Source organism: Oxyura jamaicensis, chromosome 1 (genome assembly GCF_011077185.1).
Source record: "Oxyura jamaicensis isolate SHBP4307 breed ruddy duck chromosome 1, BPBGC_Ojam_1.0, whole genome shotgun sequence".
In the NCBI taxonomy this organism is placed as follows: Eukaryota; Metazoa; Chordata; class Aves; order Anseriformes; family Anatidae; genus Oxyura; species Oxyura jamaicensis.
This window is the reverse complement of record NC_048893.1, coordinates 47,168,018-47,185,746: the sequence shown is the minus strand read 5'-3', so window position 1 is coordinate 47,185,746 and position 17,729 is coordinate 47,168,018. Positions and strand designations below refer to the sequence as shown.

The 17,729-nt window shown below is 39.3% G+C and overlaps 1 protein-coding gene across 3 annotated transcripts in view; it reads right to left on the bottom strand.

Annotated features, from left to right (window-relative positions):
• Positions 1–431: 431 nt before the first annotated feature.
• Positions 432–17,729, bottom strand: part of EEA1 (early endosome antigen 1) — a 74,415-nt gene continuing 57,117 nt past the window's right edge. For all 3 annotated transcript variants that reach the window (XM_035337262.1, XM_035337271.1, XM_035337282.1), the window contains 7 exons: positions 13,353–13,538; positions 12,760–12,891; positions 11,101–11,286; positions 10,562–10,800; positions 8,976–9,096; positions 8,580–8,678; positions 432–7,509 (listed from right to left, as the gene is read on the bottom strand). In XM_035337262.1, coding sequence (XP_035193153.1) covers positions 7,387–7,509; positions 8,580–8,678; positions 8,976–9,096; positions 10,562–10,800; positions 11,101–11,286; positions 12,760–12,891; positions 13,353–13,538 — 1,086 coding nt within the window. In that variant the 3' untranslated portion in view covers positions 432–7,386. The remainder of the gene's footprint in view (positions 7,510–8,579; positions 8,679–8,975; positions 9,097–10,561; positions 10,801–11,100; positions 11,287–12,759; positions 12,892–13,352; positions 13,539–17,729) is intronic.

Sequence of the window (17,729 nt, the reverse complement as noted above, 5' to 3'; positions counted from 1 at the left end):
CATTGATCACCTGGGTTCTCTCTGCACTGGGGTTCTGCTCTTTCAGAGGTTTCCATCCAATAAGTGAAACCTCTGAAGAACTAAAACAAGCACCATTTCTGAGCCTTCCAGCTACGCCAGTTACAGACTGCACCGAACATGATGTCTGAATGTGGTCAGTGACAGAAAGACTAACTGAACGCAGTATACCCAGTAGACTTGTACAGTTATTGGGAAAGGAAAAACCACTCTGAATTTAACTTGCAAAAAACAGTCATTATGACTGCCTCCTCATGAAAGTGAAAGCTTTTGTTGCAGCTTCCCACCAGTCTAAAAAACTGGAGCGTTTAGTTGTTCCCAAATGCGTGGCTTCCCAAGAGTTCACTTACACGATGATATATTCCCCAATTCAAAGTAGCTCTGCTGTCTGAAGTGAATGACAGAAAGGTCTATTAGAAAGGTCTATTTTTTTCTTTTATTGTCATTCATCATTCCTGTAACAGGTTAGAAAACAGAAATTACATTTCAATAACATTTCATCATAGTTTATACAGAACTGGTTGATGCATGGTGTCATTTACTCATCCAAATCCACAGCCGCCTTCCAAATCGCAGAGTTCAGGAATTACAGTGCACGCTGGACTAAATTTTTTTCACAATGTAAGGCACAACTACATGATCACAAGTAGTAAACACAAACACTGAAAATAGAATTTAAGAATCAAACTCCAATGAGAAAGAAACAAAACCCAAACACACTCATGCAAAGTTTATCTACACCTACCAAGATGGTATGATCCAGTTTAAAAGAAGTGCAGTGCTCTGTAGGTAAAATTGCATCATAAGGCTATTATAATACATTACCTCTAAATACTGGGTAAGAACTTAAAACTTCTTCCATTTGTATTTTATACAATTCTACAGAAAATAAGTTGTACGTGTGATATTCACATCTGCAATAGTAAACTGATCAATAAAATGCTGAAAAGAGGGAAACAGCACAATGCTATTTGTGGCACGCACCCATTACAGAAACCATTCATCAAGTTCACATCTTGCATGTTGAAGGAAAAAAACGCTAAATTAACGGTACATTTGGTGAATGAGGTTATCCATAGCCAAATGACATATCTGTATACAAAATTGTTTTTACCCAGCAGACCATGATTATGAAAGGTTGTGGTTATGATTTATTTCCTGTCCAGCAACTAGAGTTTGCAAGATTGAAACTACAGAGGTTAAAAGAATTCAACAGAGCTTACAGTAACTTGAAACTACTGGATACTTCCAAACATATTTTAAAAAAAAAAAAAAAAAAAAAAAAAAAAGAACCTTTTTTTTTGGTGATAAACTTTTGCAGTTTTGGCTTTGACTATAACTTTTACATAATGTGACAGTGAGCAAACCTTATTAAACTTACCTAATGTTTGAATTTCACACTGAGAGGTAGTTCCAATGAAATCTTATGTAACGGCATCAAATGGTGGGGTTTCATGATTTTTTTTTTCTCTGATTTTTTTTTTTCCTTTTCTTACAAAAGTGACAAATCCTATACAAGCAGCATTTTGGACACATTACTATAAAAAGTCCTGGTATTTGCTAACTCAGCGAGACATTCTTCTAAACTCCCCTCCTGTGCCAGGAATCAAGACTTAGCGTGATACAGCAGAGCACTTCGCCATAAACCCAGCAGCAGGAGCCTGGACCTGCCAGTGCTGGCCTGTCGACATTTAACAACAAACACTGTTCCCAGCCTTCTTTACCCTAAAAAGGCAGGAAACAGGGGTGAGTTTTTTAGTTTAGGTCACAGGGGGAGGCAAAGTCGGAAAACATGCCTGCCAGGCTTCTGCTTTCATAGTAACGTTGATCTAAAGGGGTTAGCAGGGCTTCAGTAAGCTCCGCATGAGCAGGTACTCCTGTATCTGCCGCACAGCAAGCGCATAGTATATGGCACATTGCAGACAAAAGGCAGAGTTTATTACATTAACCAGTGCCTATTCTCTTTGTTACGGTGATTCTAAGTGGCATCTTATGTTCTTTCTCAAGATACAAAGCTCTTTATTCAGTGCCACTTTAAAAAAAGAGAGGGAAAAACACAACTGAGTTTCTGTGGAGGGACTTTACTATCCAATTATTGCTGGGTTTTGGAAAGTAGACCACTTAGTGTTTTTGAAGAGAGGCTGTGGTTGGACAATGATTTTAAACTTATCCTAAAAGGGATGGTGAGGTCAATACTTCAATAATGAAGGACGAGACAACTGGCAAGAACCTTGAAAATACATAAAATTAATGTATTCTCACTTTACGAGCTTAAAATGAAGCTCTACAAAGACAACATGTGAGTGACTACATGAATTTTCTTGTTACATGTGCTCTCGGATGACGACCTTATTTTTGGTACAAAGTAATTATGAGTGCAATTCTCCTTACATAGCAAGGGGCCAAATGTAATGCAGTGAAAGTCCAGCTGAAGATAAACCTTCTGCCCACTGATTACAGCTAACACACGCAATGCCAGCAGTGCCATTCCGCTTCCTGTAGATTATATTCAGTTAGACAGCAAAAAGTGCATAGTGCAAATGACAGTGTTATTTCCTAGTCCCACAAGAACATGAGTGGAAGGGATGGTACTTGGAGGAGTAATTTAAGTTTTAGCATATGCAAACCATGGTATCATTCTTCCTGGCATAGTTCATGCTCTGTTTGAAGTTCAGCTTCAGCAGTTTTCTGTCTGCCACTGAGTACTGGTCATAAATGTTTAAGTTTTGCAAAAAGCATTTGTTGCAACTTTCCATTTAACTGACATTGAACAATCTAGAAAAATACTTTCTTCCAGTCCCTTCTTTAGGAATGCCACTTCTTTTACATCTAGCATACTAGAAACAATTATTCTTGCTAATAAGTGATACAAACAGTGAGGTTACTTCATGCTTCCGCTCCCAAATACCCTCTTGCTTCACTAAGAAAGGTTTTCTAGTGAGGATTCACAAATAAACCTAATGGCCCCAAAACCAACAAAAACATTCATTGCTCTTGCATGCCTAGCACTCCACACTCCACGACAACTTGGTTACTTAATACCTTCCAAAAACAGAGGAAAAAAAACTGCACTCTATGCTAGAGCGTTGAACTCTTGTGCCAGAGCAAAGCCAGCTGAAAAATGAGATCCCTCTAAACCTCTCGTCTCTGCTGGAAGCAGCAGCAGAAACTTCCCTTTGCCTCTTTATCTGCAGACAGCAATTTTTCCTACTGTGACTCAATTTTATAATCTTTGTTAAACCTTTGCAGAAAGGGGAAGGTTATTGGAGGGAAGGAATACATGGGGAGAAGAAATAACAGTGAAGCATATCCAGCTAAGATCTAAAGCTTGCCACTGAACCCTGCAGTGCTCTCTGCCTCCATGGGGACTGCAGTATGAAAATAATGAAGTATGCACTGTTGACATGAGGCCGGAATAAAACAGTGGGGATTTGGCATTTTGGAGACGACAACCCAAGGGATAGTGGCTGTTTGACTGGGAAGAGATGCAGCGTCTCCAAAAAGTTAAAAGAACCTCTCCTAACAAGACCATCCTTTATGCGTTTCCAAATATGACTTGGTAGATTGTCTCAGCTCATGCAGCAGTTGGTGTTTCAGATTCTGCTCCACCAAAGATGCTGAACGTCCCCCTGAAGACACTCTATCCACAGCTTCAGGAACGTGTCCCACACTTCACTGTCCCACGGTAATGGCTGACAAACAAAGGCAGCTCGAGGATCCCACAAACCTTCCGGTTCAAGCATTGGTTTCACCAATTTTCCTCTTGGTATCTTACTCTACAATGGCCTCTCCTTAGTGAATCAGAGCTACGTGGTTCTTGCTAAAGGCTGCTAAAACACATCACCACACGTTTTCACCTTCTTGTTCCCATGTTTTAGTCTCTTCCGCCATTTTTTTTTCTGTTTTTGCATTTGTAGTCTGAAAAATCAGTGCATTTAACTACTTTGTCCAGAGTCCTTTATCTCAGTGTGGTAAAACCTACCAGACTTTTTATTAGGTTCTCCTATTATTTATATTTCAAAGGAATGCAGCAACAAAAAAAAAACACATCTTACTGACAACATACCCCTCAAGAATCTACAGAAGAATGAATCAGAATCTACAAGCATGTTTATAAATACAACACTTTTCACCTTCCAGTTTTCTTTTATATATAGTAATACTCATAGGTCATTTTACTGAGCTTGAGCACAACTTCCAACATGGCAGCCAGTATTATGTGGTCTATCATACCAACAAATCGTCAATGAATACAGACCTGCACTAAGAATCATAAACACAAGAGTAGGAGCATAAGATTTAACAATGAAGCCACTAATTATTCCAGTGAAAAGCTGTAGAACTCCTAACTTTGCTTTGGACTCAAACCTCAAAGCTTCTACCTCAGCACTCCTCCTCCTGATTTTAACAATCCCTCTTTCTACAAATGTGTATTTGAAAAACATTTCTGTCCCCTCAAGAAGTCAGTCACATGCATCAGTCAGCAAAAAGAAGCCTTCAGAAACTGAGCTGGTTTCACCTTGAAGCTGGGGAGCTCCATCCTGAGTTAGAATCATAGAATATTCCGAGTTGGAAGGGACCCATAAGGATCATCGAGTCCAACTCCTGAGTTGCCTGGTGGTCAGCCAAACACACTGCTTCAGCAGCCAGCTGAGCGAGGTGACTTTGCTTGTCTTTACAGCAAAGCATCCCAAGATCAAGAACAACGATAGCAGAGCTTCTACCATTTCTTCTTTGCTATAGAACTCTCTCCTCAGCTTTCGGACATTCCTGTTCAAAAGTAAAACATCTGAACACAAGCGGGTCTTTTAACCATTTCCCTAGCTCCCCCTGAGAAACTTCCATCTTCATTCACCACATACGTTTTGTCCTTCATGCACCTGTGGGAGGGTTCTCTCTTCCCTCTTAAAATCCCCTCTGCTCCACGTGGTTGTCCTTCACCCTGAAAGCAGTACACTGTGTGTGTTACACAACCAGACAGTGAATACCTAGGCAGGAGCAAGACTGTGATATCTTTACCTCTGCCAGATTTCTGAAGCCATGTATCAGACAAAGAAAAGCTTGAAAGCAAATTCTTTGGATTCCCTCAATAAATAAATTAACAGAAAAAAAATCCCCAGAGGCAGAGATTCTGTTCATACTTTCCATTCAAATAATTCTTATCCCAGGCAGTAACCCTGACAAGGACAAGCAGCAAGCCCAGAGGATCTATTCGTATAGAATCATTACAGCAATTGTTTCTTTCAAGCAAACAACCCTCAAAAGTTCAAACGAGAAAAGCTGGTAAGTGTTGCACATAGCCATGCATGTATTCCAAGCATAAGGAGTAGTAAGAATTAAATTTTAAGATGACTTCTTGAGGAAGGATCTTTGAGGATGCAAATTTAGAACTAGATAGCTAAGCTAAGATGGGATATGAAACACAGAGACCATTACTGGGGAATAGGGATTAAGAAGTCTTTTCATTTGAGAGTTAGTCAGGACTAGACATTTTTCATAAAAGGCTCCTCTTCACTCACACAGAAAGCTGTCAATGGATAAAAGTAAATAAACCTGCCTAAAGATGGCTAAGCGTCTATCACTGTAACAGAACTTGTCTCCTTACCTTGGAAGGTAAGGAGCAGAGGAACTGAGGACCCAGTCTTTTTCTCTGAACAGCTGGCACAATTTTGTAAGACAGAGGAGGACTTGGGATGGTGGGAATTTATTAGGATAATTAAGACTAAGGGTCCCTAAGTATTGGAAGGCATAATCCCAGATCAGAAGAAATAACCTTAAAGGTTTTGAGGCCAGATACCAGATACTCCTTTCAAAGGGAGGAAAATTTAGACACAGGCAGGCAGGAAAAAACAGGTGTAAATCAAAGCACAACAAAAATAGCAGTGTACATGAACTCAGCAGGCAACCTCTGATGCAAGTAGAGAAAAGGAAATATGAACAAATACAAGGTGATGAGACACTGGAGCAGGTTTCCCAGAGAAGTTGTGGCTGTCCCATCAATGGAAGTGTTCGAAGTCAGGCTGGATGGGACTTTGGACAACTTGATCTAGGGTCTTGTCTGTGCAGGAGGGGTGGACTGGATGATCTTTAACCTTTAAAGGTCCCTTTCAATCCAAGCCATTCTATCCTTCTATGCTCTAGAACCAGATAGAATGGCCTGTTTATTTAGGGTTGTTTGCTTATAACTAAGCCAGCACCAGGAGAGTTAAATGACCATCCTAAGCAAATTAAATCATAGAACTACCACACTATTTAAGAACCCATAGCAATGGGGGACAGAAGGAACAATGGAAAAATGATGTTTGCTAGGGGTAGCAGGAGTTCAATTTGTTCCACCAAGCTGAAGGAAGGGATAGGAGAAAAGGTCAGCTAAACTGCAGCACCCTCTAAAAAAGAGCTTTTCTTAGTAGGATACATAGTGTAGAATTTCTGGACATCCCTGAGAACCACAAGGACTTCTTGGGGCTTCCAGAGTATGGGCAGAGGGACAGATGGGCCATAGGCTACTATCTGCCTTGTTTGTTTGCTGTTTAAAACCTGCACATAAAGGGTTTCTGGAATATTGAAATCCATTCATCAAACATGTAAAAGTGAAATCAATCAGTGCGGGAGAGCTCTGTGTAGTACTCCTACAATGCCCACTAAACTTGGTCACACCATTAGTTCACACATACAGACACACAGACATACGCACACACACAATGCAGTACAGAATGTGTAAAGATATTCCAGTATCCAAGTGCTGTAGTTGGGAAAGAACTCAGGTGCTGACACTACAAGTTCTAAGCAGGCAAATAAAAGAGTTGAGTCCAGCCAATTACCCTCACTGCAGAGTTAGAACTTTAGAGAGAAAAGTCCAAGAACCAGAGAGAGAGAGAAAGCAAAACAAAGCGGTTATAAAGAACATGAGATACATAATCAAATGCAACAATTAGTTATGCTATTACAGCAACATTTGATACACAAAATCCTCATAAATTTTTGCATCTTCCTTTTCCATTGAAGGAAACAAGAATAAATTGCAGTATCACATAAACGCGTTTTCTCTTGAACAAAAAAAATAAAGATAAAAAAATACATTGTTACTCCTCTGTTTAAACTTTATTTACAAATAACTGGGTATTTCTAATCTAGACATAGAAGCTCTTTCCAGGATAAATGGCAATAAGCTATGGGTGATCTGAGCCCATATCTCACAAAAAATACAATAGTTTTACTTGGTATCAATAAACATTTTAAAATATACTAAATTTTGCCAAGTGTTACAATCATTGTCCAAACTGAATAGTAGTCTGAGTGCAGAATGAAGTGCATCAACAGAAATTATAAATTTTAGCGTAACATTTCTTTGTCTCTCACGATAGCCAGTTATCCTTGCAAGTCATTAAAGCAAGTATCACAGACCCGAACAGGCTTCTTAGAGGAAGGAGTTAAGGCATTCTTTGCTGAGCACTCAGCACAGAAGATATTTCCACACTGTCTACAGTGATGCTGTGAAAGAAAAAAACATACATGGTGAACATCAGTTACAGGCTTATGGGTATAGATTACTAATGGAGATAATTACCATGTCAAGTCAACACTCTCATGTTTCAGGCTTTAAAATAGCAGTTTCAAAGCACCTTACATGTACACTGAAGGGCATAGGAGTACATCCTTTATAACGGGTATAGGAGTAAAATACTTACAAGTGCTGCTTCACTGAGAAGGGAGACCATACCAGTTTCAGATTTGAACTGGTTGAAATTCATTCTCCTTTTGAATTTTTCCTCTTGAACTTACTTTGGTTGCATAAAACATGTTCTTCCTATAGGTAACTAGTTGCTTTCACACTGGGAAGTACACCCTTGAATCAAAGGATCCAGCAGCCTTTGTTCAAAGACTACCCAAAGGGCATCACAACAAATAATGCAGGACAGGGAGAACCACCTAACACCAAGTCAGGAAGCCCTGCAAAGTGAACCTCATCAACATCCTTCACCTACTTCATTGCCAAGTCACTTGGTGGAGGGATGCTAATCTCTGGATGAAGGGCAGGCCCTGCAAATGAAGGGATGCTAACATCTTAACTGACCACAGCTGCTTTTACAAAGAAGGTCTGACTACAGACCTAAAACATACCCAGTTGTTTCTCTGTTCTTTGTCTACTTAGCATTTACGATCTCAAAGCTCCAGATCTTGTTGATGTCTTATATTTTCACATATATGTGGTTTCAACAAATTTACCTTCCTTTTTCTCTTCAAAATTCAGTCCAGACTGGTTTTAAGTAAGTTTACAGTAAATACCCTTACAACAGTACCATTTTGCTTGCTTAGGGGACTGAACTATTTAACAACATTTATAAAATGCTATCATTAAAATGACAAAAGCAGCATGAATGAAGTAAGCCCCACAAACTTTATTTTTAGTATTTAAGGCACCGTAAGCAGTATTTGTATTCTGAGATGTCCCAAGTATCACAGCACTTTTAAAGCCATTTTCTAAAGTCTGAATCCCATGAAAAATAGTTTGAAAACAACGGAAGAAGAAAATCCGCACAGACACAGTGAAACACACTTACCCTTCTCACTGTCACTGAAAAGCCTTTTCCACAGGCCATACAGTTCTGTACCTCGTTGTCTTCTGCCCATTTCCTGTTGAGAGCTTGGGTGTGTTTGATCTATTTAATTAAAAAAAAAAAAAAAGCAGATGTAATTCTTACTAATTTGCTCTATTACATTGTATATACTACCCAGTGCTGTATAAAAGCACCAATTCTGCCATGATACTGAGAGCTTATAATTCAGAGAGAAACCTAAAAGCAGAGTTAACCTACAGACAGCAAAATGGTCCTTGTGCACCTCAGGAACATCTTAATCACTGTGGAAAGGTAACCCACCACAAATACGTTGCAAACTTGACGTTCTGACAAGACCCACAGAGGCAATCAACAGGTTTGCTTCAAAGCAAGTGATACCTGTAATGACTGGTTTTCTCGGCCTAGCTCCTGCATTGCAGCAGTAGTGTTGTCCAGCTTTTTCTTCATTTCTACAAGTTTGCTTTGAAGCTTTTCAATTTCTCCCTCGCTTTTTATACACCTGAGGATAAAGAGTGAATAGTCAGTCCAAAGGCAATGTACTCTGCTTCCTTTGGGCAGGTTGTCATGACTGAGAAGAGTTACCCTCATAAAATTCGTCTGAAGATACACTTGCTGTAAAAAGTTCTTGGATGCCTTGGCTGGAAAAATGTTCTGTTGCAACAACCAATCTAAGATTATCTGGCATTGCTCCCAAATATCTGGGGCTTTTTAATACCTGGAGTTACTCCCAGCACCAGGGACAGTACTGAATGCAGCCCATTAATCAGCACGCCCTGATGAGCACCACTGTGCAACACAACACTCTCACAAAGCATCTGCAGCAAATCACTTCAGACAACAAAGCAGAAAAGTAACCTTTTTCTTTTAGCAAGGCCATCTCCCTTCAGCTGAAATTCAGTTAACTTGAAACACAGATTTTAAAGGGTGTTTTTCTACTAAGCTGTAAAATGCTTACTGGATGAGTTCAGCATAGTATGACAAGGGATAGCCAAAGAAAAAGAATCTCATTTGAATTGATCCCATCCTTTCCCAAGGCTTACTGCTTAAAAGCCAAGCAGCAAGCTTGACAGGACAGAATAAAGTTTTCCATTCTGCCTTCACCAAACATCTCAGGAAATAAGGATAGAAGAAGTTTCCAGTCTCACAGATGTTGTAAACCTTATAATCTCTACATTCAAGCAGCTCCTGCTGGCTTGCATGCACCTATTGCTGCCTGAAGGAAAGCAGCTCTGCTTATGTAAGTCTTAACAAATATGCTGTAAAGACAACAAAAGAACTGGAGAAAGGATGATATCAGGTTTCTAGGAGGAAGAAAATGCCTCATATGAATCTTAGAAAGTCTAAGCCAATGATATGTTCAATCTCCTTATGATGAGCTGTGGGCACACCTAGCAGTCTCTGTGTTATTGGAGGCACACCTAGCAAACTCTGTGTTATGGGAGGCACTAAGGAGTCTGATCAGGTTTCTGGATGATTAGTGCATCTATTCTGATTCATTCAAATGAATCGAGTTCCAAGGAGCCTCAGAGTGACAGAGAAGAGAAGTTTACTCAGGTAACAGAGCCAGGCCTTGCACGGTTCACGCAACAGAGGACATGAAAAGCCACAACCTACACACCTACAAGGCACCCAATGGATTTAGAAATCTCTTAGGGATGGACATAAATCTTTAAGCACAGGCACAGATATGTGGCTGTAGTGATAAAGTAAGGTTCTGATAAGCCTGCCTGATTTCCTACAATACGATCACCTTGTCAAAGCACACAGAGTACAGTTCATTCACAACACCGCTTGCTGTGCTTTGGCAGGGACAACAGAAGGTTACAGCCTGGAAGCCACAGCCCAGACAAACATGGATTTAAGTGCAGTATGGATGCAGATCCTGAGTCAACTGAAAATGATTTTCAGTGTAAGACTACCCATTTCCCAAACTACACTTTCACCTCATCATGACCACTGCTTACCTCTCCAGCAATGCTCTTCTCTCATCCTGATTATTCTGCACTGTCGCTTCCAAGACAGCAATGTCCCCACGTAAATCATCTGTCTGTTTCTCCAGCTCACTCACTCGCCTCTGACTACTTTGCCACTCTTTCTTCATGGTAGCCAGGTTTTCATTCAGAGCTGTGACCTGCATGGTGAGCTTGGCCTCCTTTTCCTCATGTTTCCGGTTTTCTTCTTCTTTCTCTTTTACCTCTGTGTGCTAACAAAACCAGGAAATAGTGAGAAGCAACCAAATATTCTTTCTGTATTCCTTATATTTAAATGAGGCAAATAATCTTTACCATACCAGAATCATTACTTTTATCCAATGAACCCTATTACACAAGACTGTCATTCTACTGAAACTTCCTACACTATTAAATGCCTCAAAGATTTTTGATCTTGCCATTTAAAAATGAACACGATGTAAAACTTAAGACAACTCTATGCTTCCTCTCTGCGCCTGAAAGAATCCAAAGGCACATTTACAAAACAGTCTGATAGTCTCTCACATACTAACCAGCTTATCTTGAATTTCAGCACATTCTTTCTTCAGTTCTTCTTCTCTCTTTTTCAGCTGATCTTTGACAGCTTGCTGATTTTTTTTCTCCTGCTCCAGAGCTGAATTCATATGATCTATTTTCCCCTGAAGCTCTAATTTCTGTTGAATCAATAGTTGTTTTGCATCCTTGAGATTTGCTACCTCCTGTTAGAATACAGAGCTCAAAGTTAAAGTGGCAACACTGAAAGTTTTGCTGACAAATTCAAAACTAATATAATTGCTTTCCAGGGAGAGCACAGCAATAATTTTTCATTTTATCATTGGAAGAAAGGATGATTTTACTGCACAAAGTATCAGTGATTTTAATGATAAAAGACTTTAAACTTATACATTTTTATGAACATTGCTCAATTTTAAAAATAAATTTACTGTATTTTTCTACTAAAATAGCAGAAGCTGTGTTGGATTGTTTGTTACTGTTCTTTGAAAATAAATGACTGTTGTCATTTTCTAGAGTCAGTTCTAAAATTTACGTCACTTTGTTCTTTAGTTGTAATAATCAGGCTAAAAGCATAATAATGACCAAGTGAAAAACAAACACGGATGGGGAAAATCTGGCTTCTCTTAGTCTTATAAGTATAAATATATGCACTAAATTTTATGCAAGCAAGACAATACATTTGATTTTAAACATTTGTTTGTTTTTCTGTAATAAAAAATATGAAAAAAAAATCTTGAAGTAGAATACTAAGTTAAATTTATAGGAATCTTTTTCCTTAAAATTACACAGCCAAATATACAGGGACTAACAGCCTAACAGGGGTTGCCAGGTTTCCAGAAATCAGTTTTTGACACAAACTAAGCCAAAGATAGAGAGAGAATATAACCTGAGGACAAGGGAAGGTCATATAAGAGTGTATCTATCCACTCCCTGACAGGAAATGGGAATTAGAGTATAGGCCTGTAGGAGACAATTTGTTTTAGTCAAAACTCCTTATACGTAGATCAAGAGACTTCGTAGATCTTCGTACTCCTTGTACGAAGATCAACATATTAAGCCGCCGTTGGGTGTGCACACATTTCATAGTGTGAAATAGTTTGTTTTACTGAAGACTTAAAGTTATTTAATTGAAGTCTACAAATTTTTAGCCTTTAGACATCTCGTTTGTTATGATTTTGGAAAACATTCTTCTATGAGGCTCGCAATATTGTGTCCCTCCCCCCTGCCCCCAGTGTGACTTTTTAAGCCTTTTTAAAAACCACAGCCCATCAAGGGAGTTTAAAACTCTACCACACATCTTTGAGAAGTACCAGATGTTCCGAGAATATCTGGAAAACTTCATATTCGTGACACTTTGGGACATCTTTTCTACACTTCAGAATTGCCAAGCAAGGGTATGCACAGTGAATCTACAGTAAAACAGAAAAAAAGCCCTGAAACGAAGACAAGTCACATGGTCTACCTGGCCAAGCACCCTGGGAACTGGCGCTCCAGGACTATCACCAATCAGGTCAGCATTGCTCAGGAACCTCAGTGAAATCTGTGCTTTGGTTCCTTTATCTGTAATATTTACAGCAACCACCTTTGCAAAGCCATTCCAGATAATGTGTACTGAATAAACACATATTTCTGATCAGATAACCAAGCACATGAAGATTCACTTTGTTTCAATATACCTTCTCATATTCTTGCTTGCAGACTCTGAGCTCTTCACCCAGCTTGGCACTTTCTTTTTCAAGTCTACTCTTTATTTCCTGGAGCTCTGTTGTTTTACATTTTTCATTAGCCAAGTCTTTTTCTTTCAAAATCTTTAAGAGAAATATATATATACATTTATTTTTTTAAAAGTGCTAGAAGACTTCTAAGTTCACAAAAAAAAAAAAAAAAAAAAAAAAAATCTAGTACCCAAATCCTTAATTACAAAAGCTCTACATAGGAAAACAAGCGCTACATATCTCTATCCACAGTTAGCAGGGCAAACAATTAGCAGCACGTTTACAGTTTTATATTTAAAAATAATAATGTTTTCCTGCATGTCTAACCACTTAGTACAAATTATCAGTCTATTTTAAAGCAAATTCACTTCAGCTGTCTGTTAACAGTCTTCGAGCAGGAGGTTCAATAAAATTGCTGTTGCTATGCTCTACAACAGTGCTATGCCCCCAAAACGACCCCTGTTTAGAGATGTACCAGGAATTAATGGGGCGGGGAGAGGGTGAGAGAGGCTGTGTGTGTCTGTGGGAAGATTTCAAAAGACAGAGTCATTTACCCTATCATTCTGAAGATCCTGTAGCATTTTGGTCTTCTCACCCAGCTGCTGCTCCTTCTTTGATGCATCCTGTTCCAGTGCAGACTTTGCTTTCTTCAGTTCCTGGATCTGCTGATTATTATTAGCAATTCGATTTCTGCTGGAAACCACCTCTTCTTGAGCAAGAGCAAGTTTTTCTTCTGTGGACTAATTACAAAGACAACTCTGCAAATTATCTGTCAGTATAAAAGCTTCAGATACTTGACAACCATTTAGTCATTTTCCACAGAAAAACTGTCCCCTAGCATGCAACATTTTACTTCAAATGTTGACAAAGCATAATTACAGGAACTTCTGGGTCTCAAGGTTATGCCTAGCAAAAACAAAGTACCCCAGAAACATTTCCAGCGGCAATACCTACTGCATCCTTCCACAGACAAAACATGAAAACAGCCAGAGGGCAAAGAAGGAAAAGTGATTGTTTGACAAAGAGAGAATAAACTTGAATTTGCTTACACAAGCTGATTTTACTCTCAAGTACTACCTTATAACTCTATACAGCTGTTATTTAAGCAGCAGTGAAGCTACATTGTGAAGTTTCCAGGAGTGATTCGTTATTACTATTTTTTTTCCATTGACTTAATGAAGCTAGCACTAGTACAGTCAAGAAATTTTTGAAAATCCTGGAAATGTACAACCTAAAAAATGCTAGAATCAGAATAAAGCGTGTGTCAGCATTTCAATCAAATCTTAAACTTCCATTCAAGATCTATTACGTACTGTAATTTAACTGGCCTCCAACTCTCCTTGTTTCCGGGGTGACCTCATTGCGCTTTTCAATACTTAAAGGGGTCTTATAAAAAGATGGAGAGGGACTCCTTAGTTGGATAGATAGTGATAGGACAAAGGAGGTATGGTCTTAAATTAAAAAGAGGATAGATTTAGATTAGACAATAGGAAGACATTCTTCACTCTGAGGGTACATGCCCCATCCCTGGAGGTGTACAAGGCCAGCTAGTGGGTGGAATCCCCCCCTGCAAGGGGGTTGGAACTGGGTGATCTTTAAGGTCCCTTCCAACACAAGCTCTTCTATGATTTTATTACACAGAAAAAGATGTCTCTCTACAGTAGATCACAGAAACCCAAGTAACAATCTCAAACTCACACCCAAGATTCATTCTATTTGCTCACAGCAAAGTCAAACTTTGAGGCTCTTCTTAATTTGGTATTCTGGAAGGGGGGGTGTTGTGATTTTTTTAAAGCCTTTGGCTTAGCCATGGACTAGCTACATTAAGAAGCATGTCATTTCACAAAGAACTAAAAAGATAAAAGTAAACGACTCATCCTCTAAGTCACCAAAATCATGGTACTTGATGGAAACATTTTATGCTAAGACACACAATGTGAGCTGGGGAGATTTATTATTACCGATTAATTTATTACCTTCAGTGCACCAATAAGGATTTAAATTCTTTCAGAATAAACTACATTCTTTTAGCTGTTACTCCTCTTACTTAAACCCTAATTAAACCTCTTGTACTTGTTCCTTTTTAAAAAAAAAAAAATCACTGAACTTCAACAACCTTGACTTCACTTGATTATACATCTATTTTAAGCAGCTCCTGTCTTCATTTAAAAACAAACTGAATTCTGTTTCCTAACCCTTTCTTGTGGGGTCTAAAGTGTTTTACTGGTAGAATGAGATTTAGTTTGAAATACCAGTGATGGAACACTGCTGACTCAATAGCATTTTCTACAGCTTCAGTCTCTTAAAAAATTCAAACTGCCTTTTCAAATTAATTTGCAGGCCAATTATTTGTCTTCTGATCTATAACAGTTTACTATTTAGAACTTTGCAAGGTGTTAGCTCAAGAAAAAACTGAAGCAAAATAGGAGGTGCTTTTGAAATTTCAAGTTTGTAGCAGAGTGGGTCCTTCAGAAAAGGAAATAAGCCCTCTCTATTTCACCATGGGTGGTGGAGTACAGTATTTTCCTACAGCTGAGAAAGGATGGGAAGTGTAGCACCATCATATAATACCTTCACAGGAAAACCCAATAGTTTTTGTAAATTTAGAATGAAGCATACTGAAGATATGGCTTTTATTCAGATTTGTTGCTTGCAGAAGTATGATTTTAGCCAATTTACTAGTACAGGATGATAAAATTTGGCTATGAAGTGGGTAGCCGAGCAAAAAGCTTCACCTATCAGATACTCTTCCCTCAACCATCCCCAACGTGTCAGTACGGGACAGGCAATCTGACTGTGCCTATGCCCAAGCTAAGACAAGGTAGATGTTCTTAAAAGAGTAGCCAGTATTCAGCCTGCTCTGCAATATATTACGCATTAACGTTTGCAATATAAGGGACTCTGAATTTCAATCACAATTTATCTTACTACAGCTAATGCACAGCAAGCGGCTCTTATCTATGTTGTGATTAATAATAGTGCTACTGGCCCTAACTGGGAAACCATTCAATACAACTTTAGCGGTAAATCCACCTTCTATCTATCTGTGCCTTTCTTTCTGCCTTCCTCAAAAGTCCCTCACAGCACCCTTTGGAAATCAGCAGAAATCTGGCACATGGCTAAACATTCCAGTTATTGTCCTTGCTCCTGGCTCAGTCTCCAATGAGACTAGCTCAGATGGGTTCTTTTGGACTCCTGAGGAGCTCACATCTTCAACAGAAAATCACCTCTCCAAAATCTGATGCCATTCAGCTTAATTATTGTTCAATTTTGACATCACTCTCCGAAAATGGTAATATAACCCCCGTCATGAGATTACTCTGTAAATGTGATTACTCTGTAAGAGAAAACCAAATGTAAGGAAAACATACAGAACAAAAGAAGTCAATCTGGACTAACTGTAAATAAAACCAGATGTTAGGTTGACTGGCATAACAAAGTAACCAAATAAAAGGAAATCTCAGCCCAGTCCAGTACAACTGGGTTGTTGCACTGCAAACAGGCCACATGGAGCCACCAGCAGAACTAGCCAGGTGCTAGGTCCTGGATTCATTCCATCTCAGTGAGGTGCATAAATGAGCCATCTTAGTCTGCGTGCCCCTCTCCCCCCACCCAGCTCACAGAAGGGGTGTGCAGTTATTCACAGATACTGAGGAAGTGAAACGACATTAGGTCAGCAGTAGGATTAGACCGACTGTAGGCAACTTAGGCTCCTAACTTAGAGGCCTGAGGTTTGGCAGCACAAAGAGCATCCAGCAGATCCACCAAAGATACACAGACAGTGGTGCCAATATCGGAGGCAAAGAAACATTCTTTTGAGAACACAGAAGAAACCAGGACTGACCACAGAAAGCACAAATGCCAAAACTGAAGAGTATTTGGCAGAGTTCAGGAGAGCAAGATGCACAAGTATGTTTGCACTAACTCGAAATCAAGGCAGAAATAACAGCACTTCATTTTCATTAAGTCTTATAAAAATAAAAATAGTCTTTTCCACAAAAAATAATCCCATTTATATAAATGATATATACATGTGTAAATAATACTAGATACATATATATATAACTTTTACAAGCGCTCAACTCTTGCCCAATTTCTTTTTTTTCCTGTCAGAGACAAAAACATATGAGTTTATTTACTGTTACAGAAGGCAGGTTTTTTAAATTAAGCTACATGTGCAGCATATAGTATCCGTAAGATTCTAACTATGTTCTCGCTTTACAATTTGCTACAACGCTTCTCACTTTTGCTCTGGGAGACTTACAGCTTCACAGTTTGCATCTGGCTAACGCTCCATAACTTGGACCTTCTGTTATTGAACCAGAAACTGAAGTGTTAAGGGGGTGTTCAGTTTTTCAGCCTGTGCTGCTGGTGTGCCAGGCAGCTGCTAGCTTGCTCTGCCTCTAGCTAGGCATAGCTAGCTCTCACGCAATGCTGCATCCCCAGCTGCAGAACTTCATGAAGCATTACTCACTTTTTGTCACACGCCAGTCTCGCAGCTCCCTCAGCCCGAGGTGACAGCAGCCAGGCAGCCTGGCAGCGATATTCCAACCAGAAGCCAGCAGATGGTGCTCTGCGTACAGCCCCGCTCATGCCATCCCCTCCTAACAACACCCTGCTCGCGTCACCTATGTGCTTTGCAGCTTTTTATGATCTGTCCCCACATCCAAGACTGTGGAATCACCAACGGCATGGTATTACACTGTGTCAGAATATTTCGGTTTACCTCTGTATTATTTTTTTTTTCAACTAAAGAAAACCTAGCATTGCTAGCATCTCACAACACAGCCTGGCTGTGCCTGTCCTAAAAAATGCTGGGCTTCAAACCATGCTCACTAAACACAGCTGTGCAGGGACTTCATATTTCTACTAGAAATGCTGCAATAAGACATCTAAGCTTATCTAATACACAAGTTCTAAAAACTTCTTCT